General features: G+C 40.0%; 1 protein-coding gene across 5 annotated transcripts in view; it reads left to right on the plus strand.

Moving 5' to 3' along the window:
• The window catches only part of agtpbp1 (ATP/GTP binding carboxypeptidase 1), a 28,826-nt gene extending 2,715 nt beyond the window's left edge, over positions 1-26,111 (plus strand). Inside the window, exons 3-27 of one of the 5 annotated variants that reach the window (XM_086314539.1) lie at positions 174-304; positions 4,254-4,321; positions 5,921-5,984; positions 6,193-6,339; positions 6,739-6,870; positions 7,041-7,134; positions 7,259-7,296; positions 7,574-7,782; positions 7,903-8,080; positions 8,333-8,374; positions 9,884-9,978; positions 10,378-10,494; positions 10,789-11,555; positions 11,643-11,726; positions 11,889-11,978; positions 12,147-12,295; positions 12,485-12,572; positions 14,467-14,611; positions 15,010-15,160; positions 16,030-16,210; positions 16,425-16,554; positions 16,926-17,057; positions 17,576-17,752; positions 19,534-19,685; positions 23,571-26,111. In XM_086314539.1, the coding sequence (XP_086170665.1) occupies positions 174-304; positions 4,254-4,321; positions 5,921-5,984; positions 6,193-6,339; positions 6,739-6,870; positions 7,041-7,134; positions 7,259-7,296; positions 7,574-7,782; positions 7,903-8,080; positions 8,333-8,374; positions 9,884-9,978; positions 10,378-10,494; positions 10,789-11,555; positions 11,643-11,726; positions 11,889-11,978; positions 12,147-12,295; positions 12,485-12,572; positions 14,467-14,611; positions 15,010-15,160; positions 16,030-16,210; positions 16,425-16,554; positions 16,926-17,057; positions 17,576-17,752; positions 19,534-19,685; positions 23,571-23,733 (3,724 nt within the window). In that variant the 3' untranslated portion in view covers positions 23,734-26,111. The other 4 variants (XM_086314541.1, XM_086314543.1, XM_086314542.1 and 1 more) reach the window with 4 other exon arrangements.
• Positions 26,112-26,318: the final 207 nt, after the last annotated feature.

Raw genomic sequence — 26,318 nt, forward strand, 5'->3', positions numbered from 1 at the left:
TGATTAATAACATTAGCCTTTTCCCATAATTGAGTTGATCATCCTGTGTGTGTGTTTTTTGTTGTTTTGTTGTTGTTGTTGTTGTTTGTTGATTTTTTTTTTTAAACATACGACTGAATTATCCTGTTGGATGCATTGTTCTAAAAGTAAAAACAGATTTTATTTGTTACAAGGGTTCCCAGTAACTCCAGGATAGTGATGCTCCTGGGCCAACTGGAAAGGATGAATGGTGAGGCCATGGTCAGGGATGTTGAAACAGCAAGACAGGTCACTACAAAGATCCTTCATCTCATACAGACACAGGGTAAGAATGTGTGTAAACATGCACAGTGATACATGTAATCTCCTGAACTCCGGTATAGTTTTGTTATCTTGAGCCAAGTGCGATCTCAGTGAGCAGTCCTGGCCTTGAATTGCATTGCTGGCAGTGGAAACAGCTGCAAAATATTCAGGCACTGTAACAAGTTATAAAACAGCATTTCCTTGCAATTTGCAAAGTGATTCGTTTGGATTGTGTAAGCAAGTATTCGACGTTATTGATCAGAGGTTTTTGATCACCTCCATATTTTTGCTACAAATGTTCCCTTGGACTCGCGATAAGATGCTTAGAATTAGGAGGTCAAAGGTTCCTGTGGAATCACTTTTTTTAAAACTCCCAGTAATTATCTGGAAGATCCTCAGTATATCTGTTGGACATGTATGAACGTGTACAGACAAGTACATGTCTGTAAACTGCATCTTTAGTTGTTGGAATAGTGACGCAACCACAAAGTAGTATATTTAGTTCCAGGATGCAAGTCTTGCTAATGGGCAGTTGTTTGTGCAACTGTTTTAAAGCTCGTGTTTAAAATGAATGAGGATACAACCCTAACCTTTATTTTAATGGTCATGTATGTATAGACGCACCAGTCATAACTGATACAATCATTTCTTTCAATTCTAGAAAAAGTTTGGCCTCAAATATGAAGTTTAAACAGCATTTAAGATGTATTTGAATGTATTTATAATGTGCATGCACCCACATTTATAAGACTAACAGCTTAATTGAAGGTGCTAACACAATAAGTGTCTCTGGCTGATCCCACAAAATGAGCCCAATGCCAAAGCACAATATGACTACAGTTAGCTGAGAAATCTTTATTACAATAACCATGGATGGGAATGATAATGAGTAGATATGCCTAATGTGTCAGAGGGCACAGTTTTAGAGTGTGTTCAAACACATCTGGTCTTTGTACAGATGGAGGGTTTGCAGCAAAATGATTAAGTTATCAGCAGAAGCTGTTGGAACTGTTTGGATTTAATCTTAAGACTTAATTGGTTTCTGTTGGTTCTTGCTGTAAATCAATCAGTTTCTGAACATTTAATTTCTATTAAATGTACATCATTTTTAAGTTTGTACCATTCGAAGTCTTTCAGTGGAACTATAATGACCAAGTGGAAGAGTTGGTTGTTATTGTTTTAAGACTTAAAGGCAAAGATCTGTGTGAAAGCTTTAAAGAACTCTTATTTGTATTTCAGTCAAATGCAGCAGAATCAGAGTTATTGTCCATTTATTAAGTACATTTCTTCCTCTCAAACCCATCTGTACATTTCACAAATGCCTTGATGCCTAGCTTCAGGTTGTGGGGAAAATTCCCAAATTCGTAGAAAACTTAAAGTGTGGTTGTTGTGTAAATTGAGATGCAGTAGTTCGTTGACAGTCAAGATGTGACCCCCATTCTCTGATTACTCCTTGAAAGGAAAATGGAGACGAAGATCTCATAACAGAAGAAGGTGGCACACCAGGTGTCGGACACACTGATACATGAGTGCGTCTCTGTTAGCAAGGAGCTAATTACAAAAACGAAAAACAAACAGCATTGTTCTGCTGCTGTAACAATTAAAAATTAAAGGACTTGCTTAATTAACAAACTCACAGAGGCTTTTGATCCTGTGTTTACAACATTTAGTATTTGAAACTCGTACCTCTAACCTTTACAAAGGTAAAGTTATAAACCTTTAAAAAAAACCCACAATCTTCAAATAATGCTATCTTGCAAAAAAATCAATTTTTGCAAGATTTTTGTTTGTTTTTACTTATAATAACATAATAATAACAATATTAGTAGTAGTATAATTATATAATACTACTACTACTAATAATAATTATAATAAACTAATGTTGTCCTGTAGCACAGTTTTAAGTTACTGGTTTTCAGTGCTTGTCAGTCCCCTCCTCCTTTGAGAAATTCTGCTGAATCATGACATGATGTGATTTCCAGCTACTTCTTCTCTCTTACTTTTCTTAAATTTCACCTTTCGTCTTTCCGTAACTTGTTGCTTCCTCCTTCAAAGCAAAGTCCTAGCTAATCTATCATGAATGATGGGCACAGTGGAAAGGCTTGTCTGTGACTCTATCAATCATGCAATATCAGCTGTTCCTCTCTCACCTGTTGCTTGGCTGTCCGTGACACCATGCCTGCAGTCTCAACTTGAAATGTGTATGAGTGTGACGTCGGTTTGAGGGAAGCGCCGAGGTCTGTAACCCTGCATGCAGTAACTATACACCCCAGGATGGACTTTGCTGTACTCTTGTCTCAAGTTCAGGGTCTCAGGAGCTTAAGAGGCAGTCAAGAAATACCATGAGAAAGAACAAGGGAATGTCAGGTGCTGTAAGGGCAGACAAAATGTCATCTCTTGAAATAATTTTAAAAGGGAAAAGGAAGATAATTACTCCACATACTGTACCTTTGGACATTTGGTTTACTGCAAAATGAATGAAATTTTGAATTTTCTCCATATTGCATGGATCCTGTGGGAATTGTAGTGTCTGTTTTCATTTGGTGGTAATGTATCATCCACCCCCTCTGCATAAACAGAGTTGTCTTATGCTGATGTCTATAGGAGCTGTCTGTGGATTAGTTTCAGGTATCAAGGCAGAAGAGGGGCTGATTACCAGCTTCAGAGAGCCCTGACTGAGAGGGCAGAGTTAGAGGTACGGTTGAAAAGTAGGAGGCTTGGACTGACTAATTGAGGAGTTAGTGAAAAGCCTTGATTTTCAATCTTTGACAACACATGATTTGAGGTGTCAAAGAGTTAAACTTTTTGAATCAGTTTTAGTACTTCTGTGGAAGCCTCAATGGGATCTTTTGGAAAATAGACACTGTTTCACGTAAAGCTTCTTAACTTTTTATCCTCAAATGGAGTACCGCTACACCAGGAGACACCATCAATCTGTGGTTTCCTTGGACACACCAGGTACAGTTCAGAACACCTTGAGTAAAATTTAATGTGTATGTATGTATGTATGTATGTATATATATATATATATATATATATATATATATATATATATATATATATATATATATATATATATATATATATATATACACACACACACACGTATATTACTTTGAGTGGGTAGAGTGAGAGTTGCGGTATATTGCATTTCAGTTCATGTGTGATAATTTTTCACTGTCAGCTGTTACAGCCTAAAAATTACAGTTGAAATGAATGGTGATTGTTCAGTCTCGAAGTTCAGTTTATTTTATAGGATTCTTATATAAACAAACTAATCATCATTATTCAAACAATACAGTTGCCCTTGTGTGGCCCTTCATTACTCTTTAGTGGGGTTGGTGTTGAAGTGCTTTAAAATGTCTGGCATAGCAGAAACAAGAGGTTACTGCTTTACTTCCCAGAGCACTTGTATATGTGAATGGGTCCTCAGATATGCAAAGTATTTGGCATGTATGTATCACATTTTGAGATACAATTTCAAGACATTTATTTCTATATTTGTAATCATCTACAATTTCTGCTGTTAGTTTACAGAGAGCATTTTGCAAAGGCGAATACTTGTACTTGATTATCCCTTTGTATTCAGGACAGGACCAATACGGTCCTTTTTAGAGGTCAGGAATCTGTCAGCTCCTAAATAACAGGACAAACATAGGGTATGGATTTAAAGAGGTGGGAAGATGAAGAAAGAGTAGGGGTTGTTGCAAGACCTTGTCACCCTTTTCAGCTGTTCTTGAGCAGGTCAGTATATAAACAAAGACTGGTTGAGGACATGGTTGTAAAATGTGCCTTAAAGATGCAATTTGTACTCACTGAGAGTTGCAGGAGTTTTCTAACTGTGAGTAAACTAGATGTTTTTACATACTCCAGTATAAATTACATTGTGATTTCCAAAAAAATCAAAAATTGCAGTGCAAATCTGTTAGCCTTCACTTTTGTGTTCATGTTGACTTTGCTGTGCATTACAGAGAAGAGTGGAAAAGAGGTCATGTCCAAAGGCTCCAGCGGCATGGAAGTCATCCTGGCTTCACTGGAGGTCAGTTCACAAACAACACTTGAGTTCTTATGCATTTCAATTGTTACTGACTTGTTGAAGAGAGCTTTTTGTCAATCTAAGTGAACAATAATGTTTAAGAAATTTATTATAAAATAATTTAAAAATACATTACTGTCATACAGTCATGTATATAATATAGTTCTAAGGATTTACATATCAGAACACATCATTAAAAAAGTTGCTTTGTTATTTTGCAAAAACAAAAAATCATAATGCAGAAGCACTGTGTGAAAAACTAAGTAAACCCCATGATTCAGGAGCTTATAGAACCACCTTTAGCAGCAATAACTAAGTAATTGTTTTCTGTATGAATTTATCTGTCTCCCACGTTGTTGTGGAGGAATTTTGGTTCACTCTTCTTCACAACATTGGTTTGGGTCATTGAGGTTTGTTTGCATTCGTTTATGCATAGCTCTTTTTAGGGCCTGCCACAGCAGTTCAGTCAAATTGAGGTCTCAACTTTGGACCATTACAGCACTTTGACTCTTTTCTTTTTCAGCTATTCTGTTGTAGATTTGCTGTTATGCTTGGGATTAATGTCCTGTTGCATGATCCAGTTTGGGCCAGCTTTAGCTGTCAGAGAGATGGCCTTACATTTGACTCTAGAATCCTTCGAACTGGTACAGAGGAGTTCATGTTCCACGGAATGATTGCAAGGTGCTTCGGTCCTGTGGTTGCAAAACAAGTCCAAATCATCACCCCCTTCATCACCATGTTTAACAGCTGGTATGACCTGTTTGTGCTCATATGCTGTGTTTAGTTTTCACCAAACATGGTGCTGCACATTACTGCCAAACATCTCTGCTTACGTCTCATCTGTCCAAAGGACGTTGTTCCAAAAGTCTTGTGGTTTGTTCAGATGTGACTTTGCTAACCTAAGAGTGTTACTGTGTCCTTTTTTTAAGAGAAGCGGTTTTTCTCCTGGAAACCCTTCCAAACACGTTGGACTTGTTCAGTCTGTTTTCTAGCTGAACTGTTATGAACTTTAACATTTAACGTGCTAACAGAGGCCTGCAGAGACAGTTCAGATCACATTCAGATCAACTCAGATCATTTGAGCATTAGATGGTCTGACCTTGAGGTGAATCTCCTTGGACGTCCACTCCTGGGAAAAATGGCAGCTGCTTTGAATGCTTTTCATTTGTGAAAAATCTTTCTCACTGATGAATGAAGGACTTTAAATGACTTTTAATTATCTGGAAATGGCCACGTAACCCTTCCCAGAGTGATGGACAGCAACAATGTCGTTTCTAAGATGATTGCTGACATCTTTTTTAAACACACAGCTGGATACTCCAGACCAGCAAACTGCCAAAAATGTCTGTTTTTATAGAGATTCTGTGACCAAGCACCTGGCTGCTACCTATCCTCTTAATTCCTATAGATGCAGTAAGGGTGTGTGTAGTTTTTCACAACCTGACTTGCATTATGACTCAATTTTCTAGCACCTTGCTCCCTGAATTCAATTTGGAATTAGATTTCACACTTATGTAGAGTAACATCAAGGTAATTACACAAATTTCTCAGATTTACCGTGCAAATAATTTTTAACTAATGTATTATTTGTGACTGTTACAGAACAGCAGAGATGTTCAGACCACCCTGAACATCTTGTATATTCTTAGTGAGCTGCTGACTGTGGGTGAGTGGAGTTTTTTTTTTTCTTCTATTTTTTGTTCACCGAGTTTGTTCATGCTCTAACAACACAATCAATTGCTAAACATGTGAACTTTTTGATTTTTGTTACCAATAAATTGTTACATGGTGTTAAATTACACTTTTTGATTGGATTAATAATTACAGTATCTAGTTCATGTGGTTCTCATGCTCTCAACCCTTTTCTGTCTCAGGCAGGGGTCGCAGGATGGGAGTGTTTGTGTCCAAAGGAGGAACAGGAATATTATTCCAGATCCTGACCTCTGCCAGCAAAGAGTTGCCTCCCAGTGAGGAGCTCATGCTACAGCTTCACTCACTCTTAGCCAAGGTTGGCCCAAAAGGTAATGTCGCAGTCCAACACACACACAGACTGGATGAGCCAGTGATTGTATTTTTGTCTTATTTTTGTTTTGCTCTGGGCATCATGCTTGTAAATGAAGAGTGTTATGTTTACATTTTGAAAAGTTTTTGCTGACACCACATGTGTAATGTTTATTTAAAACGTATGTTGAAGTTGTACACCGATGATGTCCTTGTGAGTGTTCTGTTTTCACTGCCTTTGCTATCAGTGTTAAGTGGATAAGTGAAAAAACTTTAAGCCATTTGCAGAAAAACAACAACAAGCAAAACTGATAACAAGTCCTCTGTTCAGAAACAAAAATAGAGGAAAGGTACGGAAAAATCAAAAGTTTCTATTGTTTATTTACTGAGCTGGGACATTGGACCCTGTGTGTGTCCAGACAGAAAGTTTGGTGTGAAGGCCCGATTGAGTGGAGCTCTGAACGTCACCATCAGCCTGATCAAACAGAATCTACAGAATGCCAAACTCCTTCTGCCCTGCCTGCAGGTTCTCAGGGTTTATTCGGCCAACTGTAAGTCCCCGTAAACTCTCACAGTATATATTATAATCTCTAATGAAGTTCAAGCAAAGTAGTCCCAAAAAATACTACAGAGTCCCAGACAGCAGCTGATAAAAATAATTAAACTGAACTGGCTGTGTTTACTTCTAAGTTGTGCTTGATTTTGATTTCTACTGTAATAGCGGTGAATGCAATTTCTTTGGGCAAGAATGGAGTAGTGGAACTGATGTTCAAGATTATAGCACCATACAGCAAGAAGAACACCAGCCTGCTCAAGTGAGTGTCTAACTGTCAATGCTGACTCCTTTGCAGACCTGAAACAGCCACATTCATATGCCTCTGGCCATAGTTGTGTCATATTTGCTGTTGGACCCCATCTTTTTTGTTTTTAAATCAACAGGGTAGCTCTGGATGCACTTGGAGCACTTCTCAAATCCAGTGAGTAATTTATGTTTGTAGCATTAAACAGCTCAGTGGTCCTTAATTAGTGTTGTTTAATCTTTTGCCTGTACTTCACTTATTGTCTTTTCTGCTCTGGAGCACAAAGTGTAATAGATCATTCCACATAGACTTAAAGTTTAGTGTCACGTGACTTTCTCCTATATACTATATGCTTATTACTGCTTTTATTTTCATTTTCTTCTTCTGTCCCGCCACACAATTGCAAAGTGATATGTAGCAGTGGTTTCGCTTCTTGTTTCAATTCCCTTTTCAGAAACTAACGCTCGTCGTGCAGTGGACGGCAGTCATGTGCCCGCCTTGCTGGCTCTGTACCTGGATTGGCATCGCAATGATGCACGTCATCGTCACATGTTGATTCGCAAAGGGCTGCTGGTCTGCCTCAGGAATATTACCAACATCAAACTTGGGAGAAAGGCATTCATAGAGGCCGATGGCATGAGGATCCTCTACAACACATCTACTGTGAGTAAGAAAATTGCATGTGAATGACAAGAAGTTAAAGCATGCAAAACAGAACTACTTCCCACATACACAGGTTTCGGTCTGAGCTGCTCTCTGATTTTTCTGTGGCTTTGTTTCTAGGAGTGTCTGCCGGTGCGAACTCTGGATCCACTGATCAACACTTCGAGTCTCATCATGAGGAAGTGTTTTCCTAAAAACCGTCTGCCTGTGCCTACCATTAAATCAGCTTTCCACTACCAGCTGCCTCATGTACTTCCAGTTGGACCTGTGGCACAGCTGTACAGCCAGCCTCCTGGGGGTGAGAGCTCAGGACACACACACACACACACACACACACACACACACACACACACACAGTTCACAAGCGTGTGGCCCAGCTTATCACTGTGTATGTGCACGCCTTCCATCTATGATTATACAGTACGGGCACTTTTTTAAAATTGCTGTCCTAACTGCTAGTTTCAACACGTTATACCATACAGACGGATAAATAATACTAAATGGCTAATGACAACATTCATGACACTGCTGCACACAATGTGCCTTACAGGAACAACAAGTCACCAGCTCAGCAACAAGCCCTTAAAGAAGGGTAAGACGTACGTAACCCTCAGATTATACAGATTCACTATTTCTTTCTCATTCACCTCACATCATACTTGACTAAACTAACACATGACATGTGTTGGTAATAAAGAGCACATTGCATAGTCTTGCTTTCCCACTAGTAGACATACCGTATGTTCTTGCATTTAACTCAGCTAATTTGCTTCCTACATCATGTGCAAAGGCTGCGCGATGAAACATTTGAGCTTCTTTTCTTTTCTCATAAGGCCCTGTCTCACCGACACGTAAAATTGTGTAAATGTTTTATGCGTTAGAAATATATTTTTTGGACCTTTTCTTAAAGCAGCCATTCAAACGGGCCAAATAATTTTACTCGACGGAGTTGAAACACTTATTTCTTTGAACCAATCTCAATTTTTCCTGATGTTTCGGATCCAAATAATCAGATCTCTGGTCATTGGCAACAAGTGCATTCATAGCTCAAATCCAAAGCTGTACTGTATTCTGATGCTGATTCTGATTCTGAATATGCAACGACATTGAAATAATTAAAAAAAATATGATTTTACCTCAGACACACAGCCGAACACTACTCCGACTAACGTGGCTCTCTGAAATGATTTCTGTACTTCCTCATATATGATTCCAACTCTGCTAACAAGACTTCAAACTGCCCCACTGACATCCTGAAATGTACAAACGCGGCTGGGATACCGCTTCCACTCCTGGACCAAACCATAATACTCTCCCTGCTGCTGTGTTCTCGTGAGAATTGGATGAACCAGAATCCTCGTTTCTTTCTTCTCTTCATTAGGAAGATCAGGGCCAGCGCATCATCAGCTCAACTTTTCTTTTTTTTTCTTTTCTTGACAGTCCTTTTTTTGAGGATGATTTTTTTGTAAAAACGCAACACCTTCTGTGTTTATATATTTTACGCATCAAATTCAGATTCATAAAATTTTGAATTTTCTTTTGTTTTTACACAACACGTTCGGTGTTTAAGGGCCTTTAGTCTCAACTAAAATTTTAAATAAAAAAAGCTCTATTACATTCTTTTTTTTTTCCAAGTAGCACTGTTCGTATTTGTATTTTTTAAAAAGAAGGTTACCAAATACTACCTCTGTTTTTGGTTTATTGCAGAGTGTAGAATCAAACAGGAACGCTGTAAAACAGTGATATACATTAGTTATTACAGCATCGATTGGTGCTGACTCGTTTATATTCCTGAAAACATGTCGGTGAGCTCTTGAATTTTTATTTGAAGAAACGTGCTCAGAATCTCTTCTTTCTCTTGATCACCCATCTCTTGACCATGGCTGCTCACATCTTTTTGTTAACATTTCCTCTGTTCTGGGCATAGCATTACAACTCATTGACCAGAATCCTCTGGGGGGGGACTGCTGTTCTGGTCATGTGCTGGCCTCTTTCACATTTTCAGAAATAATAAGCCCCCCTCCTCTCTCTCCCCCAGCGTGGGCAAAAGACAAACAGAAATGTCAGGGGAATAATTTCTGCGTATGTGTGTTGTACCCAGTGGATGATGTGGTGGATGACAGCGACGATAATGAGGAGACGGAGGCAGAAACTGATACTGACAATGAAGAGGACGAGAAAGCTCATCGCACTTTGGTAATACCAAATACTTGCATGCATATGGGACATTTCACATGACAACAGTACACTAACATGTGGTACACTTGTTCACTATGGCAAGCATATTGCCTCTATGTGATATTAGATTCACAATTCAACTTTGATATCACTGGAAATTATAATATCATCGTTAGTTTTGTGAAACACAAAATCGTACATTTTCATGAGTCATACCTAGTCATTGATATCGGAACTTTCCTAAATTTCCAGTAGAGGGCAGTCATAATTTACCAGCCATTTTTGAGTGCTGAAATCACTTTGTCACCCATATCTGGTGAACCTCATAAGAACTAGATTGGAGCTGTCTTGACAGAGCAAATACAAATGTATAACAGGCAATTTGAAGTTTTTCTTCCTTTGTTTCCTGTCAATCAGAACGATGACATAGAGACTGACCTGAACAAGCTGCATCCCACAAAGAGCCCTGGTCGTCCATTCGAGGAATTGAGGGTATATGAGAGATTCTTTCTGGAACTATCTGAAGACTTTCAGGTCAGTATTTTCTACACGGCTCCATGGTCCTCATAGTTCTTTAAGACCTTGACTCTGTGCTTGCATGGTGTTGATATTGCATGATGGGTAGGTGCCTAAAACTTTGCATATGTGTCCGTGTGTCAGTCTGTTTATCACATTGCAAGAGTTCAACAAAATTGTGTTATTTATTATATTTGTGGTGTCGACTGAACATGTAATATTTACTAAAAATCCTACTGGCTGACAGGCAGCAGTCTGGTCTAGACATTCTTCAATGCATGAGCTGTTAACTACAATATATTGTTCCTGCAGGGGTATAACTTTGAAGGCTCAAAAGGTGCCTCTTCTACTCCTTCATCAGGATCCCTTTCTTCATCATCATCCTCAGCTCGATCCACTCGTCCAATCATAGTGCCCACAGCTCAAGCCCTGTCCCCAAAGCACATGGCGACACCAGCCTCTCAGGAGATCTGGAACTCTATCAAAGGACAACACACACAGCCACCTGCCTCTGCCACCTCTCGAACCCCCGCTGCTTCTCTAGCATCTCTAGAACTGGACACGATCCACCTCACCAAGGACCATGACAAAAAAGAGGAGACTCACATTCCTACCCCAGATGGGCATACAACCTTATCCTCCTCCATGCATTCTCCTCAAGGCCAGATGATAGAACAGGGACTACCGCATGCACTGGATTGTGTCTCTCTAGAAGACAAGGGGGCTCTGAATGTAGAGGACGGTTTAAAGGGAGTGAAACAAGAGGGATCCCCAGTCAGTGCTACAAGACACATACAGTCACCTCTGCTGTTGGGGGATATCGCTACACGTCGCGTGGGAGGAGGAGGTTCAGATTGTGGATCAGAGGGTGCTGAAGATGAGGGAGGGGAAGGAGCGGTTCTGGAGGTGCCTGACACAGCCCTCCTCCTCCCGCTGCATGACCCTGACCTATACGTGGAGATGGTGAAGGGGACACGTTCTGTCCCACAGTACGCTGAAGTGGCTTACCCAGACTACTTTGGCCATGTAGCCCCAACTTTTAAGGAGCCCCATCTGGAAAGAGTTTATGGTGTACAGAGGTGAGAGGTCATCCTTATTAATAAGCAATTGAAGAATATTTATCCTTTTAGTCTGTTAGCAGTTTCTTTTTGGGTGTTACGCTGCAGATCTAAGATATTCCAGGACATTGAGAGGTTGATTCACCCGAATGATATCCTGGATAAAGTGGTTTATGACTTGGACATTCCCAGGTGAGCCTTAGAGCTTTTTATCAATTAGGGTTAAACTCATGTAAAATGATGAATTTTGTTTCCATTATTGAGCATTTGCAGTTAAGTGGTACTAACAAAAGCTACTTTTCTCCTTATAATTAGAGTTGTGCCATTTACTGTATATTAATTTTTATGTTTCAGTTGCCCTGTTATTGAAGACAGTGGTGAATCACTGAAGTTTAACTCTCAGTTTGAGTCTGGTAACCTCAGAAAGGCAATTCAAGTTAGAAAGTAAGTACTTAATACTCAATGGAGTATACAGTGTTACAGACACCACTCTGTGGTAAGCTGTGTGTGACTTCACTAATGTTAAATGCCTAAAATGGTCTAGATGAGTTTTCTTTATGGTTGATGATGTTTGGGCTCATATTTAGAGTTTATTCTGTGGTATCTCTTCAGGTATGAGTATGACCTTGTGTTGAATTCAGACATCAACAGTAATCACTACCACCAGTGGTTTTACTTAGAAGTGAGTGGGATGCGTGTTGGGACCACCTACCGTTTCAACATCATTAACTGTGAGAAGTCAAACAGCCAGTTCAACTACGGTGAGAAGAATAACAGTCCAACCTACAGAACTTTTATTTATTCATTTGTTGTAAAGATTTTTATACAGCAGAAATGGAATTAGACTGTATTAAAGGCACAGCAAAAAAAATTTGACTGTAATTTGCTTGAGAATTTGCACAGCACAGTTTGACTTATTTTGTGTTTGGGCTTTCTCCCTGTTTGTGTAGGCATGCAGGTGCTGATGTACTCTGTGCAGGAGGCAATCAGTGGCAGACCTCGCTGGGTTAGAACGGGAACAGACATCTGTTACTACAAGTAGGTGCAATCATATTGTAGTGAAATGGGCAAAATTGAGCAGAAAATCAAATGCTCTAAAGCAAGAGTAGACTTGCTGCTTTTATTAGATGCACTTTTTCTTGTTATTGCAGTCACATAGCACACTGCAGATTGGTGGAGTTAGGCATGTAGACGACCAAACTGAGCATCAGAATCAGGATGAAAAGTGACTCTGAACATGGCATAGTTGTTGGTACAAGACAGGCTGGTCTGAGTAGTTAAGAAACTGCTGATCTACTAGGATTTTCACACACAGCTGTCTCTAACCCAAAAAAGATATATATATATATATCCAGTGAGCAGCATTTTTCTCGGTGTAAATGCCGTGATACCACAGGTCAAAGGGCAGTGGCCACACTGCTTCAGTGTGATGGGAGGGTAAAATTACCTCAAATAGCCATTTGTTACAACTACGGTGTGCAGAAGAGCATCTGTGAAAGCACAACATGTTGAACCTTGGGCCAAGATGGGCCACAGCAAGATAAGACCACATGTGGAGCCACTTGCTAAGAACAGGAAACAGAGGCTCAAATTTGTATGGTCTCGCCAAAATTAGACAATGTTAGATTGGAAAAACTTTGCCTGATCTGTTTCAGTTTCTGCTGCGACATTCGGAGGGTAGGCTCAGAATTTGGCATAACCAACATAAAAGCATGAATCTGTCTGGGCTTATATCAACTGCTCAGGCTTGTGGTTTGTGGTGTAAAGGTGTAGGAGTTGAGGATTTCTTAGGCACACTTTGGGCCCTTTGGAGAATAATTAAAGTATTGTTGTTTGTCCATAGCTTTATGATCATCTTCTGATGGCTACCTTTGAAAGGATAACGCACATAAAGCTTTAATAGTCTATAACAAGTGAACATGACAATGAGTTCACTGCCCTCAAATGACCTCAACAGTCACAGGATTTCAGTCCAATAGAGCACCTTTGAGATGTGGTGGAATAACTGATTGACGTCATGGATGTACAGCACCCGTGTGACACCATCATGTCAATATAAACCAAAATCTCCATCATGAAGAAGTAAGGGTGGTCCAACCTGATTCTCACAAGATGTACCTAATATGGTAGCCACTGAGTGCATTTGATCATATATTTTATAGCTTCAGCGACAAAAGTTATAAGGTATATTTTCAGAGAAAACTAGGATTTACAGTGTAGTCATCGCCTCGCCCCAGAGGAGAGACCTTGCTTTGACAGTTCTAATAAATTAACAGCAGGAGCAAACCTGTTTATGACCTTTTTCTCTCATCTTAACTGTAAATTTTAGGAAAAGGGTGAAAGAAACTTAAAAGAAACTCAGGTAAATGAGAGACTAGTGTCATTCAAGAGGTGTTGGGCTAATCAAAATGAATTTAGCAGCAACTAAATGTGGACATATATCCAAGCACCAGGTGACATCCAAAGGCTTTTCTATCTCTAACAGTGTTCACAGGCCCCTGCAATGTCTTATGTCCATACCATTGAATTGAAATATATGCTGAATATTCAAATATATATATTAATCCATTCTTTAAATCAAGTGAAGCATAAATAATATTTCACAGCAGGTGTCTTCACTTCATGCAACATCTGAAATAATAAAGCTATAACTTTCTCTTTTGGTTAGTTTTCCACAGCTCACATTAGGCCAGGCATATTTATTATAAAAATAACTGCAGTGCCATCCAGTGGATTCAGGTAGTCATTCCATACTACAACTTCTAGTATAGCTTCCAGTACTTGCTCAAGTGTTTTTTGACTGTGATTCCACGTTTACTAGTTTCCTATGTATTGTCCTGCAAAGATTATGCAGAGATCTCTAATGAAGAACTAGAGTGTGTGTGTTGTTGGCGTTCAACAGATACTCACGAAGTGTTCTTGCTTCTCGTAGGAATCACTTTGCAAGGAGTTCCATCGCAGCTGGTGGTCAGAAAGGAAAATCGTATTTCACTCTGACCTTCAGCACAACCTTCAGCCATAAAGATGACGTCTGCTACTTTGCCTATCATTACCCTTATACATATTCTACGCTCAAGGTATTATTGTAGCACTAGAAGACATGTGTAACCTCAAGAATACTGAAATGGGTCTTAGCATGCGCTCGTACAGTAATTATCACTCTTCCTTTGTTGCTACATCACAAACCTGTAATCTGAACCCTGATGCAGACCACTATTAGCTCTCAGTCTACTCTCAGTCACTTATCAAGAGAATAGGTACATTACATTTTTTTGCATATGTCTAGAGCTGCTTCACGGAATTACTTCAGCTTAAACCCAATCTAAATCACTTAATTGTGATCAGCTCATTAAATAGCCAGTAGAATAATACAACCATAACATGTAAAAATAGAAACATCCAAAAGCTCTGAGGGTTCAAATGGAAGCTGTGGATGGGAGTGGGTTTAAAAGCTGCAATTTGTCATTTTGCGCAGATGCACCTGGCCAAACTGGAGGCACTGAGGACCCCTCATATCTACCTGAGACAGGACGTGCTGTGCGAAACCCTCGGGGGGAACATCTGCCCCCTTCTTACCATCACTGCCATGCCCGAGTCCAACTCAAATGATCACATCTGTCAATTTAGTGAGTAAATAAATGTAGATCCATATGGAGATTTAGTTAAAGTTATTTGGTTAAAGCTATATAGCTCTCTCTAGAGTTGGCAATAAATGTCAAGGAAGCAGTGCTGTGTGGTTTTAAATGTCAGAAAAATCTGGAGTCGATAGATTTTGCAAACTGCTGGATTCATCATTTTGTTTGCACTCAGGAACTTGTGGAAAGTATTGATATTGAAGGTTTATTCTGGTGAAACAAAGTTAGTTCAAACTTATTTGGGCTGTAGAAAGTTGAAATCATTGAATTATCCAATTAAAATTGTCAAATGCGCAACAAAATCACAATAATGGGAATCGTGTGTATGTAAAAGAAGTCCAAAGTGTTTCATTGCCAGACACTCTGATTAAATCACCTAAAACAGCCTTTCAGATACACCTAATTTGTCATCCTTAGAATGAAGATTATTCCTGACTGCTGGGAGCAGTCTGTCTAACAAAGTAAACTGAGCCTGAAAGTCCAACTTACTTGCTTTTATGAATCTCCTTGAGTATCTTGTAGCCTATTTAAGCAGATAAAACTATTTCAGAGTCTGTTAATGGGTAGATTTTTGATCCACGTGAGGTTATTTTATCACAAGTAATCTGTCATTAGTTGGTGATAATTTCTTTGGGTCCTTTAATTGAAAAACCTCCCCAGTAACTGATAGAAATGACTAGTACTACAGTAAAACAGCCTTGAGGTATCAGGGCATACTCTTATTTTCCAAATAGCTTTGCACTGCACTGATGTTGTTTTTCTGCTCTGAAAAAACTTAAAATTGAAGATTTTTTCCTTCTCATTCCATCTCCCTGTGCTCATGTTTGTGTTGCACTTTTTTTTCCTTTCTCGCTCTTCAGGGAACCGTCCATTGATCTTCCTGTCTGCCAGAGTGCACCCCGGAGAGACCAATGCCAGCTGGGTAATGAAGGGCACGCTGGAATTCTTAATGGGCACGAGCCCACTGGCAGCCAGCCTGAGGGAGGCCTACATCTTCAAGATAGTGCCCATGCTCAACCCTGATGGAGTTATAAATGGGAAGTGAGTAAAAAGAAATGGAACTAAATTAACGCACGCTCATAACTCTCAAGTATACACACCAACGACACACACTCTGCCGAGCCTGGGCCTGCACGGTGGCCACAGCTTTACGTTAACACACATCAAATCTTGTCTTGAAGGATTCTCTAGCTGTTGCTCTGTTGTGCTCCACTCTGTATCCTTCCCCTCTTCTGCCATCTCCTTTCTGCTGTAGTCATCGTTGTTCTCTGAGTGGGGAGGATTTGAATCGCCAGTGGCAGAATCCCAATCCTGAGCTCCACCCCACCATCTACCACACTAAGAGCCTGCTGCAGTACCTTGCACACATACAGAGGGCACCACTGGTATGACCTCTAATTAACTGGAATTACTCTAGGGGCGTTTTCCACTTTGCGACACAATTTTTTTTTTTCTCCATCCAGCTGCACATTCTGTTTGGCTGCTTAACATCTGTAAATAACTGCATTATTTTATTACACATATAGTTACCATAAACTAAACCCTGTGCTCGCCTCTCTGCTACATATAATTTTATTTACTGGTATATTGCAATGGGTGGCAACATAAAGGCACAAAGAGGGGTGAGGCTGTTATTCTTTGCAAACTGACCAGAGAAAGTCATTATTTTATAACTCGAGTCTCAGTGTCATGGTTAAAAAAACTATTCAATGTACTTCTTTTCCGTCTATGTGTGTGCATGTGTGTGAATGCACAGGTATTTTGCGACTACCACGGTCATTCCAGGAAGAAGAATGTGTTCATGTACGGCTGCAGCGTAAAGGAGACAGTTTGGCAGTCCAATATCAGTGCTACATCGAGCGACTTGCACGAGGACCTTGGATACAGGGTGAATGCCAGCAGTACACACAAACTTCTCTTAGACTTGCCCAGTTTCTGAAAGTACAGTTAACATATCAGTGGATATTAATTGGGCTGAATTTGAATCACCATTATTAAGTTGTGCTCGTATTACTCCAGAAAAGACATGCCATCAGTCGACTTATAATTACACCAACACATAGTTAATGCTACATATTAACTATATTTAAGATGTTGATTTTAGTAAGTACATGTTTGTAATGTTACCTGTTCTGTTTGTTGACTTTCTTTAACACTGTCACCATGTCTTAATAAACATATTCAAATGGGTTTAAACTCATTTTGCAAAGACAAAAAAAACTGGTAACATCAAAATGTTTTTGTCTGCATTTGGGAATGAAAACCCCAAATTTGGGGGTTTGCATAACTATAGCTTTTATCGATTCCTGTTTTTCTTTATTTAATCATCTGCACCCCTAGCACACACACGCACACGCCTACACAAAGACATTCAGACTTCTCAAACACTTTTTATATGTTCTTCAGACCCTTCCCAAGATCCTGTCCCAAATCGCTCCAGCCTTCAGCATGGCTAGCTGCAGTTTTGTTGTGGAGCGCTCCAAAGAGGCAACCGCCCGCGTGGTTGTCTGGCGAGAGATCGGAGTGCAACGCAGCTATACAATGGAGAGCACGCTCTGTGGCTGTGATCAGGGCAAATATAAGGTATGGGTATATTTGTTTATTCAGTATGGATTGCTACCGAACACTAGTATTAAATTGGTACCGATACTAGACAAAGAGTGCTACTGTACAGTCAGTCTTTATCTAGCATAATAACAATTTAGACTTCATTTTAACAGAGCTGTAAGAGCTCTGCTCTCATGACAACACTTCTGTGCTGTCCTGTCATGTAGATGGGACAGGCTGTTCAAAACTAACTTTTGCTACATTTTATGAAAATTCACTGACTGTGAAGAAATGGTTTCATTTGAGAAGGTGCCGCCCACCTCTGGAACGAATTTCGAACACAGTGTTCTTATAATAAGCAGAGCAGTGAGTTGCACCCATGCAGAAAAATACAGTTGTTTCCCCTTCAAATTAAATCACTACTTTTAATGTTCCTATTTAATGAAAAGCTCCAGCCAACAGTTAATTTTGTGATAATTAAATAATCGCTCATAGTTATTCATACAGTTGCCTGTAGGGAGATTACTGCAGCTGTTGGCACCTGAGGCACATTACCAAACAGCCCCACCTGCTTACTCTGGTGAGGTTGGCAATGTGTAAAACTTATGATTATATTTTACATTAACACATGTGCAATCCAGCAATAAGAGTGCAGGTAAGATCTTAACAGTACCCATCCTTTGTATGGACAAATAAAAGACTTGGGCATTTTATTGTAGCTTAGAGTAATGACCCTGAAATTAAAATGTTCTTTTGAACAAGCTTGTCATTTTCTCAGAGGGAGGTGCCCCTCTGCTCCTCTGCATGCCCACCAGGTGGAGCTGCGGTGCTGTTTGTCTTTGCTTCTTCTCAGTCCTTTCTCTTTCTTCCCTTTTTGACTGTGCTGCCTCCCTTTCTTCTTTCTAACTCCATGGTGTTCCATCCCAGCTGACTTCCTTCCTATTGATTCCTGCCAATGTCAACATCTAACACTGAGTCCCACAATGCCATTTTGGCTCTGATTAAGACCCCTACTGGTTTTCATGAAAGTTTTTGTCCAGATGTGCAGGAACTAATGTCTCCTGATTTGTGGCTGCATATGTCTGTGGCCAAGTTTAGATGTTCCTCCTTCTGTTCTGCTCTGGGGGGAGGGGAAGAACATGAAGGGTTTTTTGGAGGGGTCGGGATTCGGGGTGAGCTGAAGGTTAGTGTGTCCCTGTTTGCATTTGCTTGTACGAATGAACTGTGCAGACTTTGTGTGGGTGTAGGAAGGGGTGCATATGTGTTTGAATGTGTGTCCCTGAAAATGAAATAAATGATCATGTCTCCACATGAAAAGTTTTCTTACCAAGTGCTTGGCCGCAGCGAGAATTGGGGCGTTTGAAGCTGGACAATGACTCTATCCCCAGGCTCCAGAGCAGCTTTAGAAAACCCACAGCAGTCATTTTAAACTAGATTTCACTCTGACCTTTGCAGTTATTTTTGAATATGTCAGTATATTGAAAGTACTTGCGAGTATGTGTGTGAGTTTTTAGTTTGTTTTCTGGTGAACGTATCGAGTTTAAAATCTTGGGCTCAGGAGGTACAGCGGGCTGTCCAGTCATCTCACGGTTGGTGTTTCAATCCCAACCCTCTCCACTTGCAAAAGTTCCCTGGTGTTAGACACCAAACCCCAAGTCGCCCGCTATCACAGCCGAGCACCTTGCACTGTAGCACTGCCGTCATTGGAGTGTGTTTGAGAAAGGATAATTGAGAAACACATTTTAAAGCACTTTGTAGAACCACTAAGAACTGCGCTGTGTAAGTGCAGACCATTTACCATTTAGCGTTTTCTCCAGGGTCTTCAGATCGGCACCAGAGAGCTGGAGGAGATGGGAGCTCAGTTCTGCGTGGCACTGCTGAGGCTGAAGAGGCTGACCGGGCTCCGGAACCACCAACACCTACTGGATTTGGAGAGCGATATTATTGGGACACAGTCCAAAGTGGTCAGGTTAGTATTGTGGAAAAAAGCCATGACTCTGTGCAGTCATCTGAACAAGCCACACACAGCTGTGGAATTTGGTCTTATTGAAACAATACAGCAAACAAAAACTACTCTCCTCATTAACCTTTTTCTCCTTTTTGTTTTAAGTTTTTCAGCTTTTTGTTTCTTAGCTGTTGAGTTCTTGTCCTCTTGCAACCTTCTCAAGGTATCTGAGATATTGATAATGTTTTCTGTGACCATAAATCTACCTGGAAATGATTACAGACTGCCTTCTTTTTTTATCTGCACAAATATCCTCATTACTGCTAGACACGTTCCCCCTCGGCGCTGATTCTCAACGGTGTGACTGTCATTCTGGCTCTGAAGCACTACTCAAGAAACAAATGAAGGCCTGAATTTATGCGCTTTGGGGTCCTTAGGGACTAGTAAAGCGCTATATAAATACAGGCCATTTACCATTTACCATTTATGCAGGGCTGCTGTGAGCATCATTGAAATTCTACCAATGATCATGTGCGAGGAATATAATGAAAACTTTGGTCTGAGAGGGAAGTGGTCATGAATAATTGTCAGTAGCATCATTATTTCTTAAAACAGCCAGAAGATCTCTTTTGATAAAACCATTTACACCTACACAGTAGAGTTGTTAAGGGGCGCGTGAAGTAGTTGATGGTGCAGGGTAGTACATGTGCGTGGAACGTGGAGATTAGCTTCCCTCCATAGCTGGAATACATTTGCAACAAAGTGGGAAAGCAGTTTATTAAAGTCAGTATCACAGCGTGTCCTCATACAGCCTAAGTGTCAAAGGATGGTAAAACTGAATGTCTTTATAGTTCAGCTGTTAAGATGAACTCTAATCTTATCTGCCTTTTTATTGTATAGTTATATTCTTTATAGTTCTTGTGTCAACGTGTTCAGTTTGTTGCAGTAGTGTACAGTAACTTCATTTCTTATGCTCTCATTCCCCAGTGCAGTAAAGGAAAGGATACAACTGCAGTATCAGGCATAGGATTAAAAGAAAACTTACCACGTTTGGTATTTGTTTTGATGTTTTCATATAGAGATAGATAGATGGTTCATGTATAGATTTGCTGCTGCTCTCTATTTTACTCTGTCGTAGACTATATGAGGTGCAGTCCTTGGCTTCTCGTGCACCTCCGGACCAGTTTTCAGCGCGGCTGCTATTTTAAGATTGCTCCTTGAAAGTCTCGTTCTGTCCCTCGCGCTTGTGCGTCGGCGATGCGCGCTGGATCCTCTCCAGTGTGTCAAAATGGGAGCTGTTCAATTTGATTTTTATCTCGGGCAAACTGACAGAGTCACAGGGAGCCAAGTCTGGTGAGTGGGAAGGGTGGTGAGCGATGATTATGTTGTGGTGGCAAAAAACTTGTGCCTCTTCAGTGCGGCGTACGCCGTCACACAGTTCCACGTATTACTGTTCGGATCACCGAGTGCACCTGCTCAGGCGTCTCAGGACCTTGCAGGAAAACTCAGCCTTCAGTCTCACCGTGTGGGGTGACCTTAAACTGACGTACATCTTTAGGTTTGGAAACTGCTCGGGCATAACCGGAGACCCAGCTGTCATCACACGCCGCAATCTTTGTCGTCTCTGCACAAGTTTGAGCTCTGTGGCGAAATTCCAGATATGGAAGTGGTTAGAAGTATGGAAATAGAACTTAGCTCCCAAGCAGCAGTATTAAAAATGAAAGCCTCTCTGAAAGCATCCCAGAGATGCGTGACAAGTTACCACATTTAAATCCTTTTCTAAAGAAAAATTATTTTTAACCTTTTAATCGGGCCTCATGTTGGACTGTCGGACTTTTCTCACCGAACCCAGCGGACCTGCTATAATTAGGAAATTATGACGTATCTGTCTGACAAACCAACATTAACTAAAGTTTAGAAAAAATCTAATCTACATCAGAGTTTTATGGGTTAGGAAAAAAATGCAGTTTTAACTCTAAATTTAGTGTCCACATCTAAATACAGACTCATTCAAAAACCATAGTTGCACTCAAGTTTTCAGCATCTTCATCCATATTTTAGCAAGTGACAGTGAGTCAGCACTGCTCTTCACCCTAAAAGAAGAAAAAGAAATCACCCAGTAGCTTCATGCATTATCTAATCACCTCGATTGAAATGACCAGTTCAGAAATATGAGGTCGCCACAGATTAGATTGTACTTAGTTCAACACAGCCAATAAATTATTAAGCTTGGCCAAACCCAAGCCGTGACCACCAAGGTTATCTTCATTTCTTATTTTAATACATTAGCTTCTGCTTTGTTAAAGAAGTCGAATCCAAGTGATGGCTCTATATTCCAAACCACTTAATGCTTACATCTCTTTCTCCCTGCATCTCCTTGTCTCTCTGTTACTAACCTACTCTACTCTCATATTGATATATTCATTCATCATTTATGTGTCTGATCATTAAGGGACTCCAAAAGTGTTTGTGTGGCTGTGTGTGTGTGTGGGCATTAGTACCCTCTGGGATTGGTCGCTCTCATCCTGGATTTATGGCTTTATTCGTGGGGCTTGGTATAGTACCACTTACCATTTAAGAGTTCATCACAACGATGATATTGTGGCCACTGGGATGTGTCTTCAAATAACTGGAGTGCTTAAATGGGTGGATACGAGCAATGGGGTCTGGTTTTTTTTTTGTGCGCATAAGAAAGGACCAGAACGATTTAGAAGGTTCTGCAGATGTGGAGGTTTATCCTTGTGTGACTGAGGGTAATTTGGGTTTTAATGAACATATATGGATTTGTATATTCAGACAGACGGTATATGGAGATGACTACAATTTGGTGGATACACAAAATGTGTGTGTGTGTGTGTGTGTGTGTGTGTGTGTGTGTGTGTGTGTGTGTGTGTGTGTGTGTGTGTGTGTGTGTGTGTGTGTGTGTGTGTGAGAATTGGTTTGATATTTCTGTAATGGCCTGAAATGGTTGACACATTGCTTTCATTATCTGCTTGGACAACATGCATTACACGCGCACACATTACCTCATACACATACACGTTTGCTGTACATATACTGATGCGTAATTTCTCTGTCTCTGTCTCTCTCATCCACTCATACTCTGGCGAGCTTGGTGGGAGATCATTGTCTGAGCCCCCCTGATCGACTGTCTCCCTGGGATCACATTTCAGACCATTAACACCATTAAAAACCCACTAAAGCCACTAAAACCTCAAAGAACCAGCAAGCATTTAACCATTAAGACCGACAGAAAAAACCCAACTGCCTCATTGGTCAAAGCAGACATTTAATGTGTGTTAGCGGTCTTTACGTTTTTATGATTTGTAAATGTTATATTAATATGTATAATTGTTTTGCAGAGTTTGCGTTTGCTTCTTGTTCTGTGTTTAAGCAATTACTCTTACCGGCAGGATCTGATTATTTATGTGGCATTTAACAGTAGAAATGTGAGGAAAGAGAGCATTTCCTCATATTTAAGGTCACAAACTGCAGCAGTTTTATGAATATATCGGTCATTTAAGTCATATATCAAGCAAAAATGTTAAATCTAGATTCTCAGATCTTTTTTTGCTGCCTTTTCATTTAGAAAATATTTTTTTAATCAAACTTTGAGGAAAAAAATCTATTTGTCTTTGACTAAATTTAATAGTGAGTCCAAGATAATCACGAACTCCATCAGCAATAAAAATAATGACCTGTCTTACTGGTATATTATTTAAATTAAAAATTAAATCATGCCTCTGAACAAAAAAAATCACAAAATAAAGAAACATTTTATTTATTTATTTTTAAATGAAAGCTCCTGTTATGTTTTGATTGTGCTTTCACAATTTGAACATTGCCATTCTTCCAGTTTAACCATCATCCATGACACGCGTGGCAGTGACTCTTTATTTTGTTACCCAGCAGCCCAACTACCTATGTGATGGAGGAGGACGAGCCGTCCTTTCTGGAGGCTATAGACTACAGCGCAGAAAGTGACAATGAGGACGCGGAGCCCGAAAACGAGCACGGCAACAACGTCCACGAGAATCCCGACCACCTTGATCAACTGTCCGACTCGTACTAATCGCAGGGATCAGCGCTGCGGGGTTAATCTCATCTGTACCTGGCAGTTTGAGCTTACAAACAGCCGGTGCCTGGGCTTTTAGATGATCTAAATTTAAAGATTTCACAGGTGACATAGCAACACTTCTCACATTGACTGCTGGATAAATAGCATAGATTTAAACCTGACCCTGCTGTAAATACAAATCCAAATGCTACATAAGCACCACACAGGTGTGCGTCGACCTGATAGATTTACTCTTGTCTATGCGGCTGACGTGCTGCTCCTAACGGTACTCCACCTGCCTTTCACTTCAGATAGACTGATATAAGCTACAGTAATACAAAAAATAAAGCTTCTAATGAATGTTTTCACCTTTAACTACCAGAATTTAATCATCATGAACTGTAAGCCTTGACCTCAGACACCATATAGCCTCTGAGATTCACATATAGCTGCACAGGGCTGCAACCAGCAGGCACTTTTGACATTTAACTTGAACCCCGGTCCACTCGCTGCTCCTTTTTTATCACTTCCAAACTCACGCTGAAGCTTTCTGCCAAGGTTGTAGTTGTATAATAGAGCCAGTGGCTTCTGTAGGCTTTGAAAGCCCTCTCATCTGTGACGCTGTGTTTGATAGAAACACTTCTGCAGGTGATTTAGGGAAACTGGATCTCCTCCACTGGCCAGCACCGAGATCCAATCTGCCTGCCTTCTTATTTCCTCTTTCTAGCTTTCTTTATTGTTGCCCTGCACTTTAACTTTGTATTCATTTAGTTTGTTCAGGCCTTCTTTGCTTGTCTCTTTCTTTTCTTTGAGAAGCCAAGGTATCACTGTTGAAATGGGATGCACAGATGATCAAACAGCTGTCATATCTGAACATCATTTGAACAAGAACCAGCTCAGATGTAACCAGACTTGAGCCGTGACCTTACTTCCTTCCCTCTTTGGCAACGTGACACGTGGGCCGATCACCCATGTGCTCTCTGCCTTGCTTTATCCAAAACCGAAGCTATTCATATCACACACAAGCAGAATGTTCACGTCTTTATAAAGACAAACCTTGTACAGTATTTAAAACGTGGATGTAAACACTGCAAACTAACATCAGTGACACATTTAGGTGGAATGTATAGCATCCACATGTCGGTGTTTTCATTGTTTTTTATGAACCGTGTTAGTATAACAAAGTAGTGATGAACAAGAAAGCATGAGCTGCACAGAGAGCAGAAAACCCTTGCGCACTTTGGACAAACACAAATCACACAGAACAAAGACAAAGTGAATGCGAGTAGTGTGGAAACCTCATCTTTAGTCACCTCGTTTGTTTGAGCCCAGCCCAAAGCTCGACAGTAACACTTCTCTTTTGTCTATACTGGAATGTTTTTCCCGTCGTTGTTCTTTCCTCTTGTGTGTATATTTTGTGGAGTTGTGTAGGACAGACCCATGTGTAAAAACAGATGGTGCCGAGTATCAAATTGTTTTTTTTCCTGCTCATAGAGATGTGTTTCTGTTGTACAGGTTGATTTGTTTGTTTGTTTTTTGCTTGCTGTTTTTAAATTATTAAGTATTTTTTGTGTGATGCTTCCTGTACGTACATTTTTCTGTGTGGGTGCAGACTGTGTGTGCACATTTGCAGGAGTTTAAGTTATTCCATTATTCTGCTCAGCTAATGCTCTTAAAGTGTGTTTCTGCTTTCAATTTGATTATCCACTCTAACTCGGCTTCACTCCCCCAATAATTTTTTCGCTCCTCTCTTTCCTTCTAAACCCATTTCACTCCTCTGTTTTCTGTCCTTTGCTTCCTTTTAAGTTTTGTTTGGGACATCTTAGAAACAAAGCATTATTGTCGTGCGTGTGCATGTGTGTGTGTGTTTGAGGGATATCCACGTGTAATTTCAGTATAATATGCGATACGTGTCTGTCATGTTTCTGTCTCTTGCAGCTTATGTGCAATGCTGGGCTGCGTTTGTTGGGATAGTTATTCATTTTAAGTTGATTGTACTGCAGAAAATAAAAGCTAAGACTGAATACATGGGAAATAAAATGTGAATATGGTAAACTGCTGCATTTTATTTATTTCATATTTAGTTTTTTGTTCCTGAACTGTACACTTTTCACTATGATACTGACGTGTGTTTTGTGAAACTTGAGTGAGCAAGAAATTCACATAAAATCTGTCCTCATGGAAACATTTCTCTTTGAATTTAATAAAACAACTGTAATTGATCCTAAAGATATGAGAAGCAAAACACATTAAAAGAGCTTCTTTTCTTTCTGTTTTTTTTTTTTTTTAAAGGAAAAAACGTTTTCAGGCTGTGTTGACTTTCAAGCTTGTAAACTCTGGTTTTGGTGTCAATAAATCACTGCACCCGTTTCCTGTTTTGCTAGCAAAATATAAAGAAATGAGGGGTGTCAAGTCATTTGCACGGTCCTGTATCTGACAAATGATGTGGCTTGCAGTGTGGTTAACTGTCCCAGCAGATATTCCAAGAAGTCGAAGTTGCATTATTTACTTTTTTTTTTTTTAATTGACTGTGCAGGGCATCCACAGATGCTATAGATCAGCGCTGCTAACTGAGATTACTAGGCATAGTTATAGATCAG

This window comes from Aulonocara sp. 'chitande type north' Nkhata Bay, linkage group LG12, assembly GCF_057382095.1.
Source record: "Aulonocara sp. 'chitande type north' Nkhata Bay isolate Kocher_YH1m ecotype deep benthic linkage group LG12, A_spYH_male_GT1.1, whole genome shotgun sequence".
Lineage (NCBI taxonomy): Eukaryota > Metazoa > Chordata > Actinopteri > Cichliformes > Cichlidae > Aulonocara > Aulonocara sp. 'chitande type north' Nkhata Bay.